This window comes from Mytilus californianus, unplaced genomic scaffold (genome assembly GCF_021869535.1).
Source record: "Mytilus californianus isolate M0D057914Y unplaced genomic scaffold, xbMytCali1.0.p SCAF_9, whole genome shotgun sequence".
Classification (NCBI taxonomy): Eukaryota; Metazoa; Mollusca; class Bivalvia; order Mytilida; family Mytilidae; genus Mytilus; species Mytilus californianus.
In genome coordinates, this window is record NW_026262745.1 from 22,360,209 (window position 1) to 22,381,079 (window position 20,871).

Below are 20,871 nucleotides of genomic sequence, written 5' to 3' on the forward strand. Positions count from 1 at the left end.
GTTATGAATTAGGCCGTTAGTTTTCTCAATTGAATTGTTTCATATTTTCTATGTCGGTGCCTTTTATAGACGACTATACGGTATGGGTTTTTCTCATTGTTGAAGCCAGTACGGTTGCCTTTAATTGCTTACATCCACTTCATTTGAACTTTGGAGGATTGTCTAATTGGCAATTATACCACATCTCCTAATAATATAATGTCAGTTTCGTTTCTAACGGAACTCGACTACACGTACATCCCATACAACCGGACTTTGATTCAATTACATTTCATTAAACATTATTTAAGTATATATTCATAAAATAACAGTACCGTAAACCGAGAGGTGGAGCAAAATCTTAAAATTATCAGGTACTAGTAATAATTGATATTGATTAGATCAAACCTTAATTTGTTTGTAATTTCACTTATAAATGTCATATTCAAGCAACTGAAATTTTTCAGCCAGTTCAGTTTGAACATAGAACATGTAAGTACGAACTTGTAGCGTTTTATATGATCAAACGTTTTTCCTTTAATTGTATCAAGGTTTCTTTTTTATATATACGAATGATAATACAATCCTGGTCTGGCTGTGGCTTAGTTCCTATTTTTATGTTAGGAGATTATGTATTCTATTTGCTTATCTAAATTATTTTTTTTTTTTCAATTACGTAAATCATTGTAGTCGTTGTTGCAATACTTCTTTTGGTTCAGGAAAATGGCTTGTATGAAGTTCTTGATATCTACTTGCATTCGTCTAGAACTAGTCCTTTTTTGCAGGTATTTCTTTTAATCGATTCATATTCTGTATTAAGCACCATTAAGTGATGCACTTTGATTAAGTGTAATACAACAAATTTGCAGTGTGGAATCTATGATTTTCAAATGGGGGGGAACCATTTGAAAAATAATTAAAATGACAGTAAACAAAAAACAGAAAAATATTTCAAAAAACTTTTTAGAATATAGCAGACGATCAGTAACGTCTTCGTCGATCATGTGCATCTTAACTAGTCGTGTTTCCGGGAAGTTGTCTTATATTTTTGCGAATATTCTTTATTTATATAAATATATTGAACTGTGCAAACATGAAAACTTATACAATGGTACAAAACTACATCAACTTTTGAAAAAAACCCACACCAAACAGTAAAAGATCAAAACTCATATAAAAGCCAACATGTTTAGATCCAAAAGATTTTTTTTCAATAACGTAAGAGGAGCAGTAAATACCGGTAATATCAGTGTCTTCACACTTAATTACATTTTCGAAAAATTAGAAAATCGTTAGCCACACAAACCGATGGAAATCCTGCTGCAACCCATATGATATGAGAGAAACACTTGCGAATATGCTCAAATATCAGTATTGAAACTACATTAAAGTAAGCATTTATCAAGATTTGTCAGTTAAAGTGGAATCGACTAGATCGAATGACCCGTACCTTTCGTCTGTACAATCAAGCACTAAATACAAAGACATTTTAAGTCGCTAGCGAATGGATATCAACGGGAAAGTCAACTTTTGCAATGATTTACCGCAGGTCTCTTGTTTTCTGTGTAGTTGTACAACAGAAGGCTACGTGTTTAGACTCTCGCTATTAATGAAGAATCTACACCGAAGCACAAAGACTCATCAAATGTTTTTATAGTATGGTGTAGGGCATTTAAAAATGTTAATCCCAATAGAGATTTACAATAACTGTCGGACTCCGATTCAGAGTACGAGTAAAACTACAAATCATATAGGTAAGCTTTAGGGGTGATCTTAAAATAATGTGTACCCTAATTAATTTTACCGTGTTCAATCTTTGCATGGTGATAGGACAACACCATTTATCAAATCATTTTTTTTACTGAAGGGTTGAAGACAACGCTTTTTCATTTAAGCTCTCTTACAGATTTGTTCAGAATTTTATGACTTTCAGAACCATCTTTTGCTCCTGTAATTTGATCACTTATATCGGTGTACATTCTCAAGTCTATTAAAAACACCCCATTTTCATGTTAAATGGTCTTTTCCTAACAGATAAATCATTTAATAGGGAATCAGATAATACTACTGTTCATTTTTTGTGTATTTCTTTTTATTTCTTTTTTTTTTGGGGGGGGGGGGCATCTTTTTTCTCCACTGTGTATAGTCTTGGAGGACAGGATAAATATTTTCAATTGAATTATTGCAAATTGTATGAAACCCTTTTGGATCAGAATAGGTTTTTTTAGCTGAGTGAATTGTAATGCATACTGTTGTTCGCATTGATTTTGAAGAGAGAAAAAAAGATTTCATTAGATACGTGAATGATTATGAATAGCCAATCCGCATACATTTAATCCATTGACCTTCTAAGTCATCCCAATCATCCTCCCTGTCAAGAGCTTGCAATTGTTTGTCTGATTTTAAAAGTGTACACAAATAAGTCTGACAGAGAACCATACGACGTTTCTTTTTCAAATAGACAAATCTACAAGATCGTTAACATTTCAGCTATTCAGTTAGACAGTACCTTTTTTCAATCTTTTATTTTATAAAGAACAAATAAAATTGAGCAGCAAACGATACAAACAGTGAGTGACGCAAAATGATGTGTTAACTTCATCCCTTATGTAGATCAAAATGAAAAAGAATCAAAACGACGGGACGTAGTAGTGTGTGGGAGGAAAATTGACGGTGCATGTAGGTGGATGTGGCTTGAAGGAAAAATACTGTATTTGATAATACATAGCCATAGGAAATGTTATTTTATTTCTTGGAAATGTGCATTAAAAGGGAGTACCTTTTTATTTGTTTGTTTATTCTCGTTTAAATTGTTTTACATTTGTCATTTCGATACCCTTTATAGCTTACAATGCGGTATTGGTTTTGCTCATTGTTGAAGGCTGTACGGTGACTTATCGTTGTTAACTTCTACGTCATTTGGTCTCTGGAAGAGAGTTGTCTCATTGGCAATCATACCACATCTTAGTATTTTATATTATACATAATGTCTGTATGATTGTTTGACTTTTCGTAATTTGTTCTTCCGAAAAACAAGAACAACTTAATAACAGAAATAAACGATGTACAATCCAAAACTCATATTGCAAAGGAGCAAAATGATTAGGTTGAATGTATATGATTTACGTGTTATGAAATTTTTTGTTTTTTCCTTTTTCTTAACATATAAATCGTATGCATTTAACCTAATCCATTTGCTCCTTTACATCATTAGTTTTGTATTGTACATCGTGTATTTGTGTTAAGTAGTACATGTAGTACAACGAATTGCGAAAAACAAACAATCATACAAAAAACTTTCTGTCAGTTCTAAAAATAAAATACATTTCCTTGGCTGTATTTATTCAAATACAGTATGTGTTTTTCAATCCATATCCTCCTACATGTACTTTCAATGTTCCGCCCACACACTACTCAGTCTCGTTGTTTTGATTCTTTATTTCCTTGAAAGTCAAACAATCATATAAAAAAATTAATGTCAGTTCCAAAAATTAAAAACCATTTCTTTGGCTGTTTTAAAAAAAGAATATTTTCTTCAATCCATATTTACCTACATGTATTTTCAATGTTCCTCCCACATACTACTCCGTCCCGTCGTTTTTATTTTTACTGTCCTTTCTTTTTCTATTGTATCGTTTGCTGCTCCATTCAACTTTTTTCTTATGAAAATGTTTGAAGGAAAGTTAACATAGAACACTCTTTCAATTGATTTGCCGTTAAAAAAAATCAAAAAGGCTACTGCAAACTGAATAGCAGCTGAAATGTAAATGATCTTTTAGAATTGTCTATTTAAAAAAAGAAGCCCGGTATGGTTCTCTGTCAGACTTATTTTTGCACTCTTCTAAAATTGAATAAACAATTTCAAGGTAACATGATATAAAAAAAAAACAAATATTCCTACCTAAAACGAATAGATACAATTAGTAATTATTTAATTGAAAATGTATATCCTTTCTTCCAAGGCAATACAGAGTGGAAACAAATAGCACCCAAACAAATAAATATTTAAAATAAGACTGAACAATAGGTATTATCAAATTCCCGTTTAAATAATTCGTCAATTATGGAAAAGGAATTTTTAAAGTAAACGATGAAAACTATTCAGATAAAAATGGTTGCTGTGATATTTTTGAAATTCTCAACACATCGGTATGCGAGCGTAAAAGGAAACACTCTTTTTCTACCCTTTATTAAGAAGAGGGGAAAATACGTCAATTCATTTGATAAATGGGTTTGTCCTATCAACGCGTAAAGATTGAGCACGGTAATATTAATTAGCGTACAAATTATTTTGAGATCACCCCTATAGCTTACCTATATGATTTGTAGTCCTACTCGAACTCGGACTCCGAGTCCGACAGTTATTGGAAATCTCTGGAAATCTGTTGGTTATCATAACGGAGATAATGGGAATTATCAACTAAACTGCCAAGAAGAAATAAGTTCAATTTTAGAATATATAAGCGACGATACTAGAGAACTGGTATTTTTCTGAACCGGAACTTTTACCCCTTTACTATCTTCAAACGAAGAAGGTTGTTTCCACAAACAATTATAAATCATCCTCTTATGTACGAACTTGATCATTTAAAAGTAATTTTGGAATAGACTGGTATGATGACTTTCCGAATACTTATATGAAGATGTATATTTTGCTGATGGAACTTGACGATCTCGACAATACCCACCATTTGAACAGTCTTAATAGACGGTGGACTAAAAAAACGGATGGGCTTTTATATTATGAATCCAAAAGTCTAAAATCAAGTTAACATGCTGCAGCGTTTGATTTTGGTGGAACTCTAATTACAACTAAATCTGAATAGAACTTCTCTGTAGACAAGAACGATTTGGAGTTCAAGTCTCATGGAATTACTGAAATACTGTTTGAAAAATCGAAACGAGGGTTTCAAAAATGTTACTATGGGTAATCAGAAAGGAATTCGGCGACTGTTTTCAAAATAAGGAAGAAAGGATGACGAGAGAAGAAAACATAATTTCTCAGTTGGAAGTATCAATGTATGCTTTAGCTGCCACGAAATATAACAAATGAAAAAATCGAATGATGGAATGTAGGATTATTACAGATGTTTATTGAACCAATTCAGTTTAATTGATAAATCCGTTGACATATATGTGGGTGACTCCGAATGTAGTGACGGATGCCCAGATTCCGACAATATGCTTGCTTAAAATCTAATAATCCTGAATATTATTTTCTTTCTTAATTTACAAAATATCCTGATGACTTATAACATGCTAAGGATGGTTTGATAGAAACCAATAAATAATATATAAACAAAAATCAATTTCCATATGTACTGACTCACTGTACTCACTGACATGACACAGTTTGAAATTCCTGTAAAATTTAGCATATGACCAATTGTGATATTGTAGTATAATTCATTTTCTGTCAATATATCTAATATTCTTAATAATTAATACTGGTAATTTGCTTCAAAGGTCTCTGCTTTTAATCGTATGAGATATTTTTATAGCTGTCATTTTTTCTATATTCAGTTATCTTTTCCTCGATTGTGACATCATCGAATATGATTTGCCACCGAACTAGTACTTAACATGAGTAACATGACGTGTGCCACTAGAGGAGCTAGTTTTATGTACCCTTCCTAAGTACATGCGATCACCCCCAGTTTTCATGGTGGGATTCATTATGTTCAGACCTTTATTGTCTATGTAGTGTTATGTGTGATTATTCGTCATTTCGTCGTCTTTGGGTTGATTTGCCATTGCTTTGTTATTTTTCTTTCGACTTATGAATTTTTAATGTCCCCTTAGTATCTTCCGCCTCTTCTTGACGTGTTTCTAGGATCTACTAACAACTCACGTTTCAACTCTCAATTCTGAGTACTACACGCAAAATTGCAGTTCTCGTAATTTAATTTATAGGTATGATGTCACTTTAAAATTTCCAAACTACTATTATTAACACTTATAAAACTTCCATTTTATGAAATTATACCACCGCCCTTTCGATAACCAACAAGCTGCACAACCAAAGCATTGGCCCATGAAAATATATTGCTATTAATAGGGTTCTGGAAGGTTGTACCTCTAAATAATAGGTGCTCAATTTATTTTATTTAATAAAGCCAGTTAATTGAGCTGTTCATTACATTAATTTCATGGTAAGATTATTATCGTCCATTTATAAATTTTCTTTCGTTATTCATTATGAGAAACGTATGTATTTCTTTTTCTTTATTTTAAAACTCATTTCTATTTTTGATGAAAAAAGAAACAAGACACACCAGGATTGTAAATTCTTAATGCTTTCATTTTCTGTGGACTATCATTTTTTGCAGCCGATTTTAACCACACTTTTCATCGTCAAGTTTTTTCAGTTGTCTTGAGAGCTATTGTGATGATTTGTTTAAAGTTGTTTCGATTAATAAATCTTTTTTAAACTTGTAGTACGAACTGGTGAGTTATTTGCAGTTTATTAATTACTCGCGATTATGTAAATGTGTGTAGCGGTTACTGCGAGGAAGATTAAAGAGTATCACTGAAGTCGATACCAGGTGTAGTCTTGATATTTCGGTAAGGCATGAAATTTCGTTAAGATTGGATTATTTATTTAAGGTAAAAGTCCATCATCCAGCACAATGAACTTAGTTCAAAATATTGCACTGGCTTTATTAATATTGGTTGAAGGATCATGTTCATTTACAATTGGTGCCTTCAACATCCAAATATTTGGTGAAAAGAAGGCCGAAAATGTTGAGGTTATGGAAAATATCGTTAAAGTAAGTAGACAATATACTTATAGATTCTGTTACTGTGTCTCTAATTACAAGGCTGATTCATCCTTTTCATGACCCGTTGATTATTTTTTTAATCAACGTGTGGTTCGTTTGATTTGAGTTCGTCATTGGTCAAAATTCATTTATGACGTCAAAAGTTCTTGCTTACCTCTAAATTTCACTTTGTGACGTCACGAAAAAGGTGGATATGTCAAAGGACGTCACATAGAAAGAACACCTCTTTTTGCAGACAATTTGAAAAGACGGATTTATGTGTTCTAAATTTCGTCTACAAATCATTAGAGATACAGATTACACCACCAAATCTCGTGCAATACGATATTTATTTTCTTCCTCATATTTCGAGAAGATAATAACAAAAAGTGGTTGTAAATAATGTTCACCATGACTGATGATGTGAATTAGTCATGGAACTGCTTTGCTATAAATACTTGCAGCAATAATCATTGATTATAACATTTAATTCCAAAATAAATCTTCCAAGTCGTTGAGTTGTAAAACAAAATGACTTACAGAGGAGTACACAAAATTTATATTTAAATGATTTTTGAGACTAAATTATAAAGTTAACTTAAATTTATTACGATAAAATGACCATGAAGCGACAAACTGATAACTGTAGAGATTTTAAGAAAACGTTTGAATGGAATAGCTAGAATAAATTATCAATGATTATTCGAACTTCAACATTTAAAAACTTGAACGCGAAAGTTAAAATTTTTGAATATTTATTTATTATAGCTATGTTTCTAAAACTTTATAGAACAATTTAAAGTTTAGCTTTTGTTTATAGTATAAACCGATTCCGAAAGAACAATCATAAAAGACTGTCATACAAGTGAGAGTCTTAGCTAGCTATAAAACCAGTTTAATCCACCATTTTCTACATAAGGAAATGCCTGTATCAAGTCAGGAATATGACAGTTGTTTTCCATTCGTTTGATGTGTTTGAGCTTTTAATATTGCCATTTGATAAGGGACTTTCCGATTTGAATTTTCCTTGGAGTTCGGTATTTTTGTTATTTTACTTTTTAACACCCGAAATCATTTAACAACTGGTAGGACAAAGCTCATCATAGCTTGATATTCGCATATTTAGTGTTTAAGAGCATAGTGGCTTATTACTGTTGCCTTTATTTATTAATGAACATGTAACTAAATTATAATTTCCTATACATTACATAAAACTGTAATTTTGAAAGATCTCACCAATAAACAATAATGTCATTTATGATATATAACGGATGTCCTTCGATGCAACATCTAACATGAATGAAATCGAAACTAAACAAGTTTTACTATTATCAGTTTCGATGCAACATTTAACATGAATGACATCGACACAAAACATGTTTTACTATCACCACAACAAATTAGTTGACCGATCGGATGTTTCAGGATCTCAACTCACGATTTCTTGGTCTAAAACATTTTTAGACACTAGAACAGTTGTCTGATCTGTTTATTAACCGACTGTGTCACATTCCCTATTTGGACATTTTTTTACATTTCTCGGCATTGATAATCATTGCGAGGGATTGGTGTCTAGCAATGTGTCATGTCGACACATCCGGTTTCGATTTGTTTGAAGTTCATTCGATTACCTCAGTTTTTTTTCTCTTGGTTTATAAATTCAACAAGGATTTTATTGTTTTGAACACATATCAACTATTGTTTCTCTTATTTACATCAACATGTTTTTGAAAGAAATTTTCAACGCTTATAAACATTTGACACATTCCCCATTTCCATTCTCAATTTTATTTATATTTTATGGATATATGTTACATTGTTTCACAACCTTTTAAGCATATAACTTAATACCTTCAAAATCCTGTAGGTTTCAATGTTATTTTATTGTGACAATTGAGTGAAACTGGTACATCTGTAGTCCACATTGATTGTGCGTCAATAACTACGTAATCTTACAAACATAATTGTCCCAGTGCAACCGTTTCATTTTGATTACAGATACTTCAACGATATGATATTGTACTTATTCAAGAAATTAGAGACAGATGGGAGACTTCTATTGAATTACTTCATTTTGAATTAAATAAGTAAGTAATATATATATGAATATATACATGTAAATAAATATATATTCCTATCTTTATGAAAAACGATTGTTACATATCTATTGTTTGAAAACATAAATTTAATGAGACCTTAGATCAGAAATCATGAACTGTAAAAAAATCTTTTATTTCGATTTAAACATATCTCTTTGATTTATAGGCAACATCAAGTCAATATTGGTGCTTATTTTTAAGCTGTGGAAACCTATGAGTGAAATGGAAACCAAACGAAAAAACAGCCAATTTATTTTTATTTAAAGTATTTTTCCATCTAGTAAAAGAATTTCATATTATCATCAAATTTTCTTTTTGTCGTTCTTCTTTCAATTTGATATCTATTTATTTGGAAATAAAAATCGTTTATCCGGTCTTACACTGTATATAGTGTTCCATGACTGTGGCACTTATCTGTCCGAATACTCTCTTGTTTCCTCCAGTAGCCACTGCTGCACTCATCAATTTCCTTATTCATGACACTGTGTCGTAGTCACCATAGAAAAGGTTGTAAATGTTCTTATTTTTAGACTTTCACCATTATAAATTGATTTTAGATATAAAACATTTGTACAACAAAACTAATTTTTCTCACAACGAATTTTGAGTACGTTGATGGTTAGGCACAACTTTTTGGAACTTTTGGTCCTCAATGCTCTTCAACTTTGTTCTTGCTTTGGCTTTCGTACTTTTTGATCTGAGCGTCACTGGTTAGTCTTGTGGACGAAACGCGCGTCTTGCGTATTAAATTTTAAACCTGGTACCTTTTGTTAGCAATTATTCGTATGTTTCTCTGTCATATATGTTCTCCCATTTATTTGTATTGTAGTCCTGTCATGTAATCTTGTCATTTTAATGTTATATTTAACATTGCCATAAAAGCGGGAGGTTTGGCTAGCCACAAAACCAGGTTCAACCCACCATTTTTTTCTTAAAATGTCCTGTACCAAGTCAGGAAAATGGCCATTGTTATATTATAGTTCGTTTCTGCGTGTGTTACATTTTAATGTTGTGTTTCTGTTGTGTCGTAGTTCTCCTCTTATATTTGATGTTTCCCTCAGTTTTAGTTTGTAACCCGGATTGTTTTTTTTTCTCAATCGATTTATGAATTTCGAACAGCGGTATACTACTGTTGCCTTTATTTATTCGATCATTTATCTTTTGCTTTCTATCCAATATCTGATGGGAACGGATAATTTCTTGTGCGAGAGGGAAAGAATTCACAAAGTCTGTAATTAGCATTTAGATGTTCATAAGGGTCTGGGTTTTTCTGTTCACAAAGTCTGTAATTAGCATTTAGATGTTCATACGGGTCTGGGTTTTTCTGTTCTCATCACCTGCACAGAGAAATATCACAAAACCAACACTATTGTTATAGATATGTTTTTTTAAAATTTAAATAGACTACTTTATCATCTTTATCTGCAGTTTGAGTACTTGTCATTCATTACCTTGGAATCTAAAATCTGATTCTCCAAATTTTATTTTACATGACATGAAATAAAAATAGAACATATCTTCTTTTATTCTAAAGAAATTTTTGCCGACAGAAAAATGTACATGCATATAGTTATGTTTTAAGGTTCCTTTCTTTTGCACTTTCAATCATGTTGTGTTAATATGTGCCTTTCATTTATGCATTCATTCAGACGGTTATCAAGTATATGATTTAACGAGAATTAGACTATTTGATTTCATGGTTGGAAACAAAAACGCGCCTTGAAATTATGATTATAAGCTGGTGGTGAGTCAAGATACTTTTTCATTACTGTCGGTCTGGTGATGCAATTATTATATATTAGGATTGGCTAAATTAATTAAATTGTTTGCCTTATTTGATTGTTTAACACTATTCAATGTCCATTTTACACACAAAAAGGCAAATAACTCTTAACGTTGCAATTTGTTTTCTTACATACAACAATCCGGCATCTGCGTTTATTATCTGCTTTTTAGGAAATGTGGTAACTATTAGTACAAGCATATGTTGGGTAGACACCAATTACATATATGGTATAGCAACTTATTAGATATACAAAAATGTACTCTAGAAATATTTCAAAATTGTGTGAACAACCATTTGGTTTTACAGAGCATCGAATGACATGTACGACAAAGTTGTAAGTGAAAGACTTGGAACTGGACAAGTTAAAGAACAGTATGCCTTCTTCTATAGGTGAGAAGTGATTTACTTTATTACCTTTGTAGTAAGCAAGCATATTCTGCAATAAAGATATAAATCTAACTGCAAAATATGTTTCGTCTATAACTATTATTCTTTAATGATGTAAAAATAAGGTGGTGTGATATGATTGCCAATGAGACAATCCATCAGAGACTAAATGAAATGCAAGTAAGCATATACTTACATTAACATCGTTCGGCCTTTTACAATGAGCAAAACCCCTTTCCTTATTATAAGTTATAAAAGGCCCCAATACTACAAAATGTAAAACAATTCAAACTAGAAATTCAACGGCGTGATTTATGAAGTTCAGAATGCAGATTTTATTTTATCTGTCCGTGTTAATGACAACATAACCTAATAATAATACACAAATCATTTTAATTTTTTTTTATTTTTTTTTCTGCAGAGACAGTGACATATCTGTCGTTTCCGAATATGTGTATAATGGTACAAATGATATATTTGAACGTCCACCTTATATTGTAAAATTTAAAGCAGAAAATACTGGTGGGTATTAATCAATTTATAATAAGTCTATACTTTTCACTAGCAAAGACTTTGGATTTTTTTTTCATCGGATGGACGAAAGCAACGACTGTACAGGATTTTTACTCTCTGAATATATTTGTGTACGCTTTGAATTTATCCACACAATGTGATAACTGTATTTTCAGACTTCAAATTTATATTGTTACCGTAGCAGCGTATTTCGAACTAAAGCTGTTGATACATACTTCAATGACTAAATGATGTGTATAATGGCACACACTATATGGTGAAGGAATATATATGACTTGTAGTGGCATGAAAATAGTTTTTCCTTCCTTTACCACTATTTTTTTTTATATATATACAATTATCTTTACTTGCCATAACTCTATGATACATTTTCTGCATTGAAAATTGAAGGAACGACCATACTTCTATGTAAATATTATCTTTTTCTCAGAGATTCCAGCTCAAATTGTTGGGGAACATCTAAGGTGGCCAACGCTCTACACCACTCGGCCAACAATAAAGCTAATTTTTATAAGTCGATGCATTTCTCACATGGCATAGGTTACTAGACGCATTCAAGATGATGAGTTCCAGTTGTTATTTCAATTGCTTGAGTTCTAATCCATCGAAGGGAACGATATAAATTTACAAGTTCAAACATATAGTTTTTATATTATACGGCTAAAATCGAGACTAAAAAGTATGTATATATGGCCCATGTTTGATTTATAGTATTTCTAGCTTACTGCCTTGTTCCTTTTCAATAATATGATGAAGGAACAAGGATACCAAACACAAATTTGTAAAGCGAATCAATTGAACCTACATAAAATAAAGTGGCAAACATTTTATGTAGTATAACAACGGTGTATCATTTGACTTAGGTATCATAATGGTAATTATAATTTGTTACATCGGAATTGATGTAAATTTTGCTAATTGATTGTAAGCATATGAATGATGGGTCTTGTTACATGTGGCAAAGAAAAGGAAAAGATTTCATTAAGTATTTTATACCTTTAGTGCAAAATATTTTTTTTTCACTTTTACTCATTTGTCTCTAATTTATTTTGTTTTCCAAATGTTCAGTTATTTCAGAATTTGTACTTGTTGGAATACACGCAAAGCCTGCGATGGCAATAGAAGAAATATCTGCGTTAGAAATTGTAACATATGATATAATTTCTGAAATGGAGACTGACGATATCTTAATTTTGGGTGACTTGAATGCCGATTGTAAATATGCCCCGAAGTATAAACTAGACCAAACGGAAATTGGACGCAAAAAAGAGTTTCACTGGTTAATATCTAGTGGTACAAAAACTGCAGTCTCCACAGACTGTGCATACGACAGGTAATACAGTTTTTCTTCAATAAATTAAAGAGAACATAAATTAGGCCGTTTGTTTTCTCGTTTGAATTGTTTAATATTTGTCATTTCGGGGCCTTTTATAGCTGACTATGCGGTATGGGCTTTGTTCATTGTTGAAAGCCGCACGGTGACCTATAGTTGTTAATTTCTGTGTCATTTGGTCTCTTGTGGAGAGTTGTCTCATTGGCAAACATACCACATCTTCCTTTTATATATAAAACGGAAATGTATACCTTTTAGAAATGGATTGATAAACACGTTTACTTGTTTAGACACTCCTGAATAACATCAACATCTAACAATTGCAAACAAGAATTCTTGAACATAAGTTTTACTCATAGAATAATAAAATATCAAAAGTGTATTGTGTTGGAAGCTTTGCAGACGTACGTAAATTGTTGATTAAGCTATCACAAACAGATCTTGCTTGGCAATGAGTAGAAGAGCAAAGTGAAAACATATTTGCTGCCATGAATATCTATATTAAAGTCTACAAAGCATGAAATACATCACACAGCTTTTATATCTTTTCAAATACATTTTGCACAAAATAGTTTTTCATTCTTTCATTTGGATTTTAAAGTTCATAAATTGATATCCCGCTAAATATTCGAATTGAGACGTTTACAGAAAAAGTATAAATCAAATCCTAAAAAGCAAATCAAACTATTGCCTTAGAATATAAGTTAACAAAACTCTAATATCTTGTTGTTGATAAACATAAATTGCATTTCAGAAATTTTGTAACTGTTGCTATCAATGAGTTTGTCGTTTTAATAGAATATGTTCAAGTGATCAATATGAATATAGTTTGTAGGTATATTTTGGTTTGGGTTTATATGAGCGAAAGAAATAAAAGAAAGAAAACCAACAGAAAATGAAATGCAATTTTTCGCCTAAAAATGACAAAAAAACGTCTGCATTCTGATATCGTGGTTTCATTGCTACAAAGAAGATAAACCAAAGCATTATTTAAAAATATAAAATTTGAATATCAGAAAATAACAGCACATTCAATTGAAGAAATTGAAAAATGAGATAGATATAAAAGCATCATGAAAGATATAATTTTAAAAAGGCGAAATTAAATATTGCACATTTATTTTAAGATATTCATTTCTTTAAAATGTTATGCAGTTTGTCATCATTTATGCGTATTTGCATTCATATTTATAGATTCATAGTGTATGGAGAAAAGCTTAGGTCAACCATCTTAGAGGGGAGCAATGGTGTTTTCTATTTCGACAAAGAGTATGGCTTGTCAAAAGAACAGGTATATTTGCTTTAAACAATTATGAAAAACTACTACGACAAATGTTATTTAAAAAGTCTGATCATTGTAGTATGCCTTTTCGTTTCTTTCTTTTTTTCTTTTTTTTTTGTTCAATGGTTTTTTTGTCTATAGTGACTACGGTCCCTTGATTGTGATTATTCTTTCTCCACATGTGTGTATTTATTTTAAGATATTTAGCATTATAATAAACAGTATGTTATATTTCCAGACAAAGGATATAAGTGATCACTATCCGATCGAATTACAATTGATACAGAAAGATCCCTTGAGAACAGAATTGTAAAAAGTGCCCAAGAAATTGAAATCAGAATCGAAGTCAGTAATGCAGGATGGTTTAAACAGAAAAGAATATAATTGTGAAAACGTATTAAATTATGTCGAAACCAGAGTTGACATATGCTATTTGCTTAATAATTAAGACTCTCTGTTATAGTGATGACAAATGTATGTTTAACTTAAAGATCATATATCGAAGTTTCAATCTATCATCTCTTTATACTTGTACTTTCAGAACGGATCATTTCGAACTGTAAATTGTGACGTATGGTTGCTGGTTAAACTGTTTATTCCTCGATATATCATATTTATTCGTTTTCACCTGTACATGTGTAAACCGCATGTGAACTCTGAATTATATGTTATAATGTTTAAAGTTCTCGGAAGGTTTCATTTCCACAATCTTTGCACAACATTGCACTTTAAATTTGTCCGTATAAAAAGCGACTTTTAAAAGCGTTGATATGAAGTCATGCCAGCTTTGCATTTGTAAATGTTCATTTGTGATTTGATAAGAGGATCGATTGTTTATGTTGTCTCATCTAGAGATTCGCAAAGATGGTCGAGTAAGTAAATATTAGTTACACTATTATAGAGGATGATAGCTATATATAGTGAATACAATTGTTTTTTTACAACAACTGCATTTACGAATTTACGCTGTTGACGGAGGCTGCCATGTTGTAACGAATACAATTTCCCGCAAAAATTATATATTTATATATCTGATTTCCAAAAGATATCACGAAAATAATACAGACTTCCTCCTCTTTCACAGGTAACACCTACCTGATATCAAATTCTAATTATATATTCCCGAATTGAACATATATTGACAAAGGGTCAATATGAGTTTATACAACTATAGTACTGAAAATCCATCAACAACATGGCCGAAAACTTCTTTCCTGTTGTCGGTGTTTTCGGGATTTTTTCTTTAAACATCATAAAGAAGCAAACGATTTCCCAGAAATTAGAATCTTATTATCAACCCATTAGTCATTACTTCTGTGCTGACATGAAATTTTGTAAAAAAAAATTTTGTTTTGCTCGTAATACTATACACTTATTTACTTGCTTTGAGGACAATAGCAAGTCGAGGGGGACAATACACTTGCTATTGTCCTAATATCCAGTAAATTAGTGTTTTATTATACAGAAAGAAACTGGTATATATTTCGAGACAATGCATGTGTATTCTCTTTAAACTGCAACTCTTACAATAATCATTTTCATTAAATTTATTTGTATACAATTTTCTAAATAAAACACATACTGAGGTAAAATAATTAGGATTATCGACCCCAAAAAAAGAGTAAATGAGCTGTTTTTTGGCAGGACCTTTCGGAATTTTGGGTCTGCAAAGCTCTTCGTCTTCGTACTATATTTGGCTATTAAACTCTTGATTCGAGTGTCACTGAGGTCTTTAACGGGCAATCTGCGCGTCTGGCTATAAGTTTATGATTTCCCGCGAATATGAATGTCTACAGAAAAGTATGATGGCATGTATTCGAGACAATAATAATAAAAATCCGTAATCAAATTAATTATTGTAGCTTATCAGGTAATATATTAAATTTAAATGTAAATTTGTATATATTTCCATTACGGTTGAAATTCTTTAATGGCATTTGCATCTTGTGTCAAGAGCACAATGATTTAAAAAAAGTTTTATACCAACAATCAAACGGAAATTATATTAAAATTTAACCAAAATTGAATTGCAATTATGCTATGCTGTATGATTAACCCATCATTGTTGTACGTTTAAACTTCCAAAATAATTTGAAAATGGTCTAATACAATGTATTCGTTAGTTCCGTTGTAACTCCACCTCGTTGAATTGCATTACGTCTTGATGGAAAATCACCTCAATTGAAAAAAAAACATCAGATTCATTGTATTAAGTCCTTTGGTGCAACATCATCACGTGGAATTGCAAAACGTCATGATGGAAAAGTTTCTCAATTGAAATAACATCAGATTCATTATATTTAGTCTTTGTTGCAACTGCATCTCGTGGAATTACAATAAGTCTTGATGGAAAAGCACTTCAATCGAAATAACATCAGATTATCATATTTGGTCCTTTGGTGCAACTGCAACTCGTGGAATTGCAATACGTCTTAATGGAAAAGCACCTCAAAATGAAATAACATCAGATTATTATATTTGGTACATTGCATTTAAATTATTATTACAGGTATCTTCTGGTGTAAAAAAGTAAAATAACAAAAATACTGAACTCCAAGGAAAATTCAAAACGGAAAGTCCTTGATCAAATGGTTAAATCAAAAGCTCAAACACATCAAACGAATGGAAAACAACTGTCATATCATGTGTAAATGCACCTGATTTAAATTAATTGAATCAACCAGATTTTGGAAATTTTTAGTCTCATTAGTTCTATATCTTGTTCATTTCTATATGTGACTTCTTGTGTCTCTTAATTGTATCTGTAATATTCAAAACATGTTATATTATTTCCTTTGTAAACTCATTGAGGCTGTATAATTTCATGCTGTAATTTGAAATACCATTAATTAACAGGGATTGAATTTTACCAGTATTATATTTTTGAATATTGGAATTATATAATAAATCATACCCTTTGTTCAATTATCATATAACATTTTATTTATATTGATTTTTCGTGGTCCCAATATTGATGCAAATTAAATATTATTTAAAAATAAAAAGAAAGAAGAAATGCTGTACATAACAAAAAAGAAAATAAATAAATTTGATCAATATATTGCAACCTGATGTGCCCCTGTCACCACCCCTAATATAAAGTCTAATATTCCATGTGTTGGTTTCGAAGACCTTCAATCAACTGTTCCTACATAGGAATCCAATATTCAGTTCTGATAAACTTACAAATGTTTGAAATACGTGTAGAATGCGCTAATGTCTCATTAGCCGTTGGGGGTAAAATGAAACTGATGAAACGACTTTAATACAGATTATTTTATTTTATGATAATAACAATCAGATCATGTGTCAAAATGATATTTCTTCATAAAAATGAAACCACAGTATTTTAATGCTACAGTAAATGCCTCTTCAGTGATGCTTGAGGCTAAAATATTTGAAAATCCAAAGCTTATTTAAAAAATTCAGAGCTAATACACCAGATTATCAAGGTTCAAATCATAATAAACATTATGGTTCTTCTATATATAGATAAGTTTAGTTGGATTTGCACAACTTTTTGAATTTTTGGTTTTCCATGATCTACAACTGGATTATTGATTGGAAGGTTTTAGTCGAGCGCCACTGTTGCGTCTAGCATACTTAATAATAAGTCTGGTAAATATTTTATTTAGCTAATAGCTTATTGAAGGGTTATGCCAGAACAAATAGAAGATTTGTTTGAAGGAACCGCACAGAAATATCTGGTGTAAATGGTGAGACACTTTTAAAAGTAGATGATTATCTTTTGCTTAGTCTGTCAAAAATATAATGAAACACAATGACTAGCAAATCAAAATGCACCTTCAATAGATACAAGAAGATGTGGTATGAGTGCCAATGAGACAACTCTCCATCCAAGTCACAATTTATAAAAGTAAACCATTATAGGTCAAAGTACGGTCTTCAACACGGAGCCTTGGCTCACACCGAACAGCAAGCTATAAAGGGCCCCAAAAATAACTAGTGTAAAACCATTCAAACGGGAAAACCAACGGTCTATATATAAAAAACGAGAAACGAGAAACACTTATGAACCACATCAACAAACGACAACAACTGAACATCAGATTCCTGACTTAGGACAGGTGCAAACAATTGCAGCGGGTTTAAACGTTTTAAAGGTACCAAACCTTTACCCTTATCTGAAACAATAGTGTAACATCACAACATAGAAAGACACACTATAAAATATCAATTGAAATGGCTTAACTCAATCAAAAGACATATTAACACAAGTGAACATACACTGAACGAATAAATTTGATCTATGATACAATGTAAATACAAAATCAATAAAATGAGGGATGAATAATTAAAGTAACAGTATTATACCGCTGTGAAATGTTAAACAATTTCAGAAAAACATCAATAACATTGAAGAAAAATCCGCTGTTTACAATAATAGTATACACAGGTAAATGAAAATAATTTTGTAGTCAGGTATACAGTTTAAATGGAGAAAGGAAATATTTTTACAAAATAAATAATTTTGATGTTCATAGTACGAAGAAGTGAACATTTATTTGAGAGTACTTGCAGTTACTGACTAGTTAAAGCCAAAAACAATTAATAATAAAATATCATGCATCAGAGACTAAAATCAACCAAAATACATCCCAGGGACAAGTTTGAGTTATCATTTGAAGGAATACTTTCATAGATGTCATTCCAGATATGAGGCTTTGGATACAGGAATCTCAGAGGAAAGACAAAGCTGAAGCTGATTTTGTGGCTCTATGATTGAACGGTTATACAATTGCTGACAAGTATTATTATAAATTATTTTGAAAACGGGAAGTTATTTTACACTGAGCCTAAAAGATAAGAACACATTTGTTGTTAATTTGAAAAACAGGAATTGGTACTTAGGGCATACAATACAGAAGTAAAGACAGATAATTACGCACCCACAATTAATACGCTGTTTTGCAACGCTGCAAATGATAAGAATCTAAATTCGCGGATAAGTCATTATTGTCATAAAAAAAAGACTGTTGATATAAATTTTCTATCCTTCATTAGTTATAATTCATGGCAGTTATTTGTATAGCGTTTTCATGCACGATGGGAATAGCTGCACGACGATATTACTTTAACCCCTTCCCTGAAGCAAGGTTTAAGACTTTTTATTTGCTTAGTCTTTCACATGTTTTGACGCACAAATTCGGTTAAGGACCGTTTTGATAGAATATTTTAAAAAATTGTAAAGTATTATGTTATTATTATTATTATTATTATTATTATTATTATTATTATTATTATTATTATAATGACAAATTCGGAATCACGCAAAATCGTGTTCATTTCATTTCTTTATTGAAAGAGAGAATGAAACCGCCAAAATGTCCTGAAATTATTCAAAGTCGTGAAGTCTAAATTCAGTCAGATGTCAAAATAAACTCATCATAGATACCATGCTAAAAAAATTACGTCAGGCTAGCGAAACGTTTCGTCTACAAAAATCTCATCGTTTGACGAAATTCGAAAATTTCGCTATTATATATTTCACTTAAAAACACATTTTTAAAACATTTTACTTAAGTTATTCTATATCCAAATTTAATGTTGTTTTTTAAAATTAATACAGAAATATCTGCAGTTTCTTGCAATTATAATGATATATATCTATGAATTTTGCTTTTAAAATCATTACTGTTTAAAGACAAATATGAATTTCTGAAAGAAAAAAATATATGGCTATGTAGGAAAACATTACACTTAATCTCAGTATTTGTATTTCTAGTATGACGTTCTTCAAACGATTTGAGTATATATCCGTGTTGAAATACGAATATATTGTATGTCAGCTGATCGGCCAGGTCATGATTTATTTGGGTCGTTCCAATCATATTCTCACGTCGGCAGCTTTTTATGAATGAGTTACCCGAGGTTATTCGGTGTATATGACGTCATTGAACGATGACATAAGAATATAAATATTCAACGGGAAAATGTACAAATGTGAAACTGAAAGTCGCCAAAACATAGAAACATCAACATAGAATTTATTGAAAGTCCATTTTATGAGTTTAACAGTAACAATTCCATCAAAATCAGACCTGAAATAAATGTTTAACAATCTTTTAAAAAAAATATGTAGGTGCGTTTCAGAGTAGTGAAACGCTTTTGACCTAAGACTGTAGATGTTACAAAACGTTGTTTCGTGAGTGCTTGTTAATGGTCACATTGAACACTTTCGTTTAAATGAGTGAACTGTATATGCCAACGGAAAAAATGGCTGACTAAGGTATTATGTTCTCCGATATTTTCTCCAAATCAAGGATTTTCAAACAAATAAATCATCTCAATTCTTTATTTCTAAAAGAAACAAGCTTTTTTCTCTCTTCTTAGTATATTTTATCACTTTGATTTCCAATTCTCGAAGGATCCCAGTGGTACAACGTTAAGTTGAATCAACTCAAATCAGAAAGATCGTGAGTTCGATTCTCATTGCCAGATATGAAATTTTTAATATTTTAAATGTTACAAATTGATATATAGGTCTCCAGATATTACATAGCAAAAAAAAAAATGGATTTAAAACAAACTTTATAAAAAACAGATTCTACTGTACTTTCATTTAATTCGGTCAAAAGAAATGATGCAAAATATAACGCCTGCTTTCCGTTTCAATCGCGGTAACACTTGATTTCCGATTCCGGAAACGCGTACTTTCCGACATTACAAAACGGAATAACATAAAGGGT

General features: G+C 31.1%; 1 protein-coding gene across 1 annotated transcript; it reads left to right on the plus strand.

The window, feature by feature from the left end:
• The first annotated feature begins 217 nt into the window (after positions 1-217).
• On the plus strand, positions 218-17,074 carry LOC127714519 (deoxyribonuclease-1-like). The gene is made up of 8 exons (XM_052220604.1): positions 218-353; positions 6,586-6,749; positions 8,739-8,827; positions 10,932-11,015; positions 11,434-11,534; positions 12,615-12,879; positions 14,074-14,170; positions 14,400-17,074. Exons 2-8 carry the CDS (start codon positions 6,609-6,611, stop codon positions 14,472-14,474), a joined length of 852 nt encoding a protein of 283 aa, XP_052076564.1. The 5' UTR covers positions 218-353; positions 6,586-6,608; the 3' UTR covers positions 14,475-17,074.
• The last annotated feature ends 3,797 nt before the right edge of the window (positions 17,075-20,871 follow it).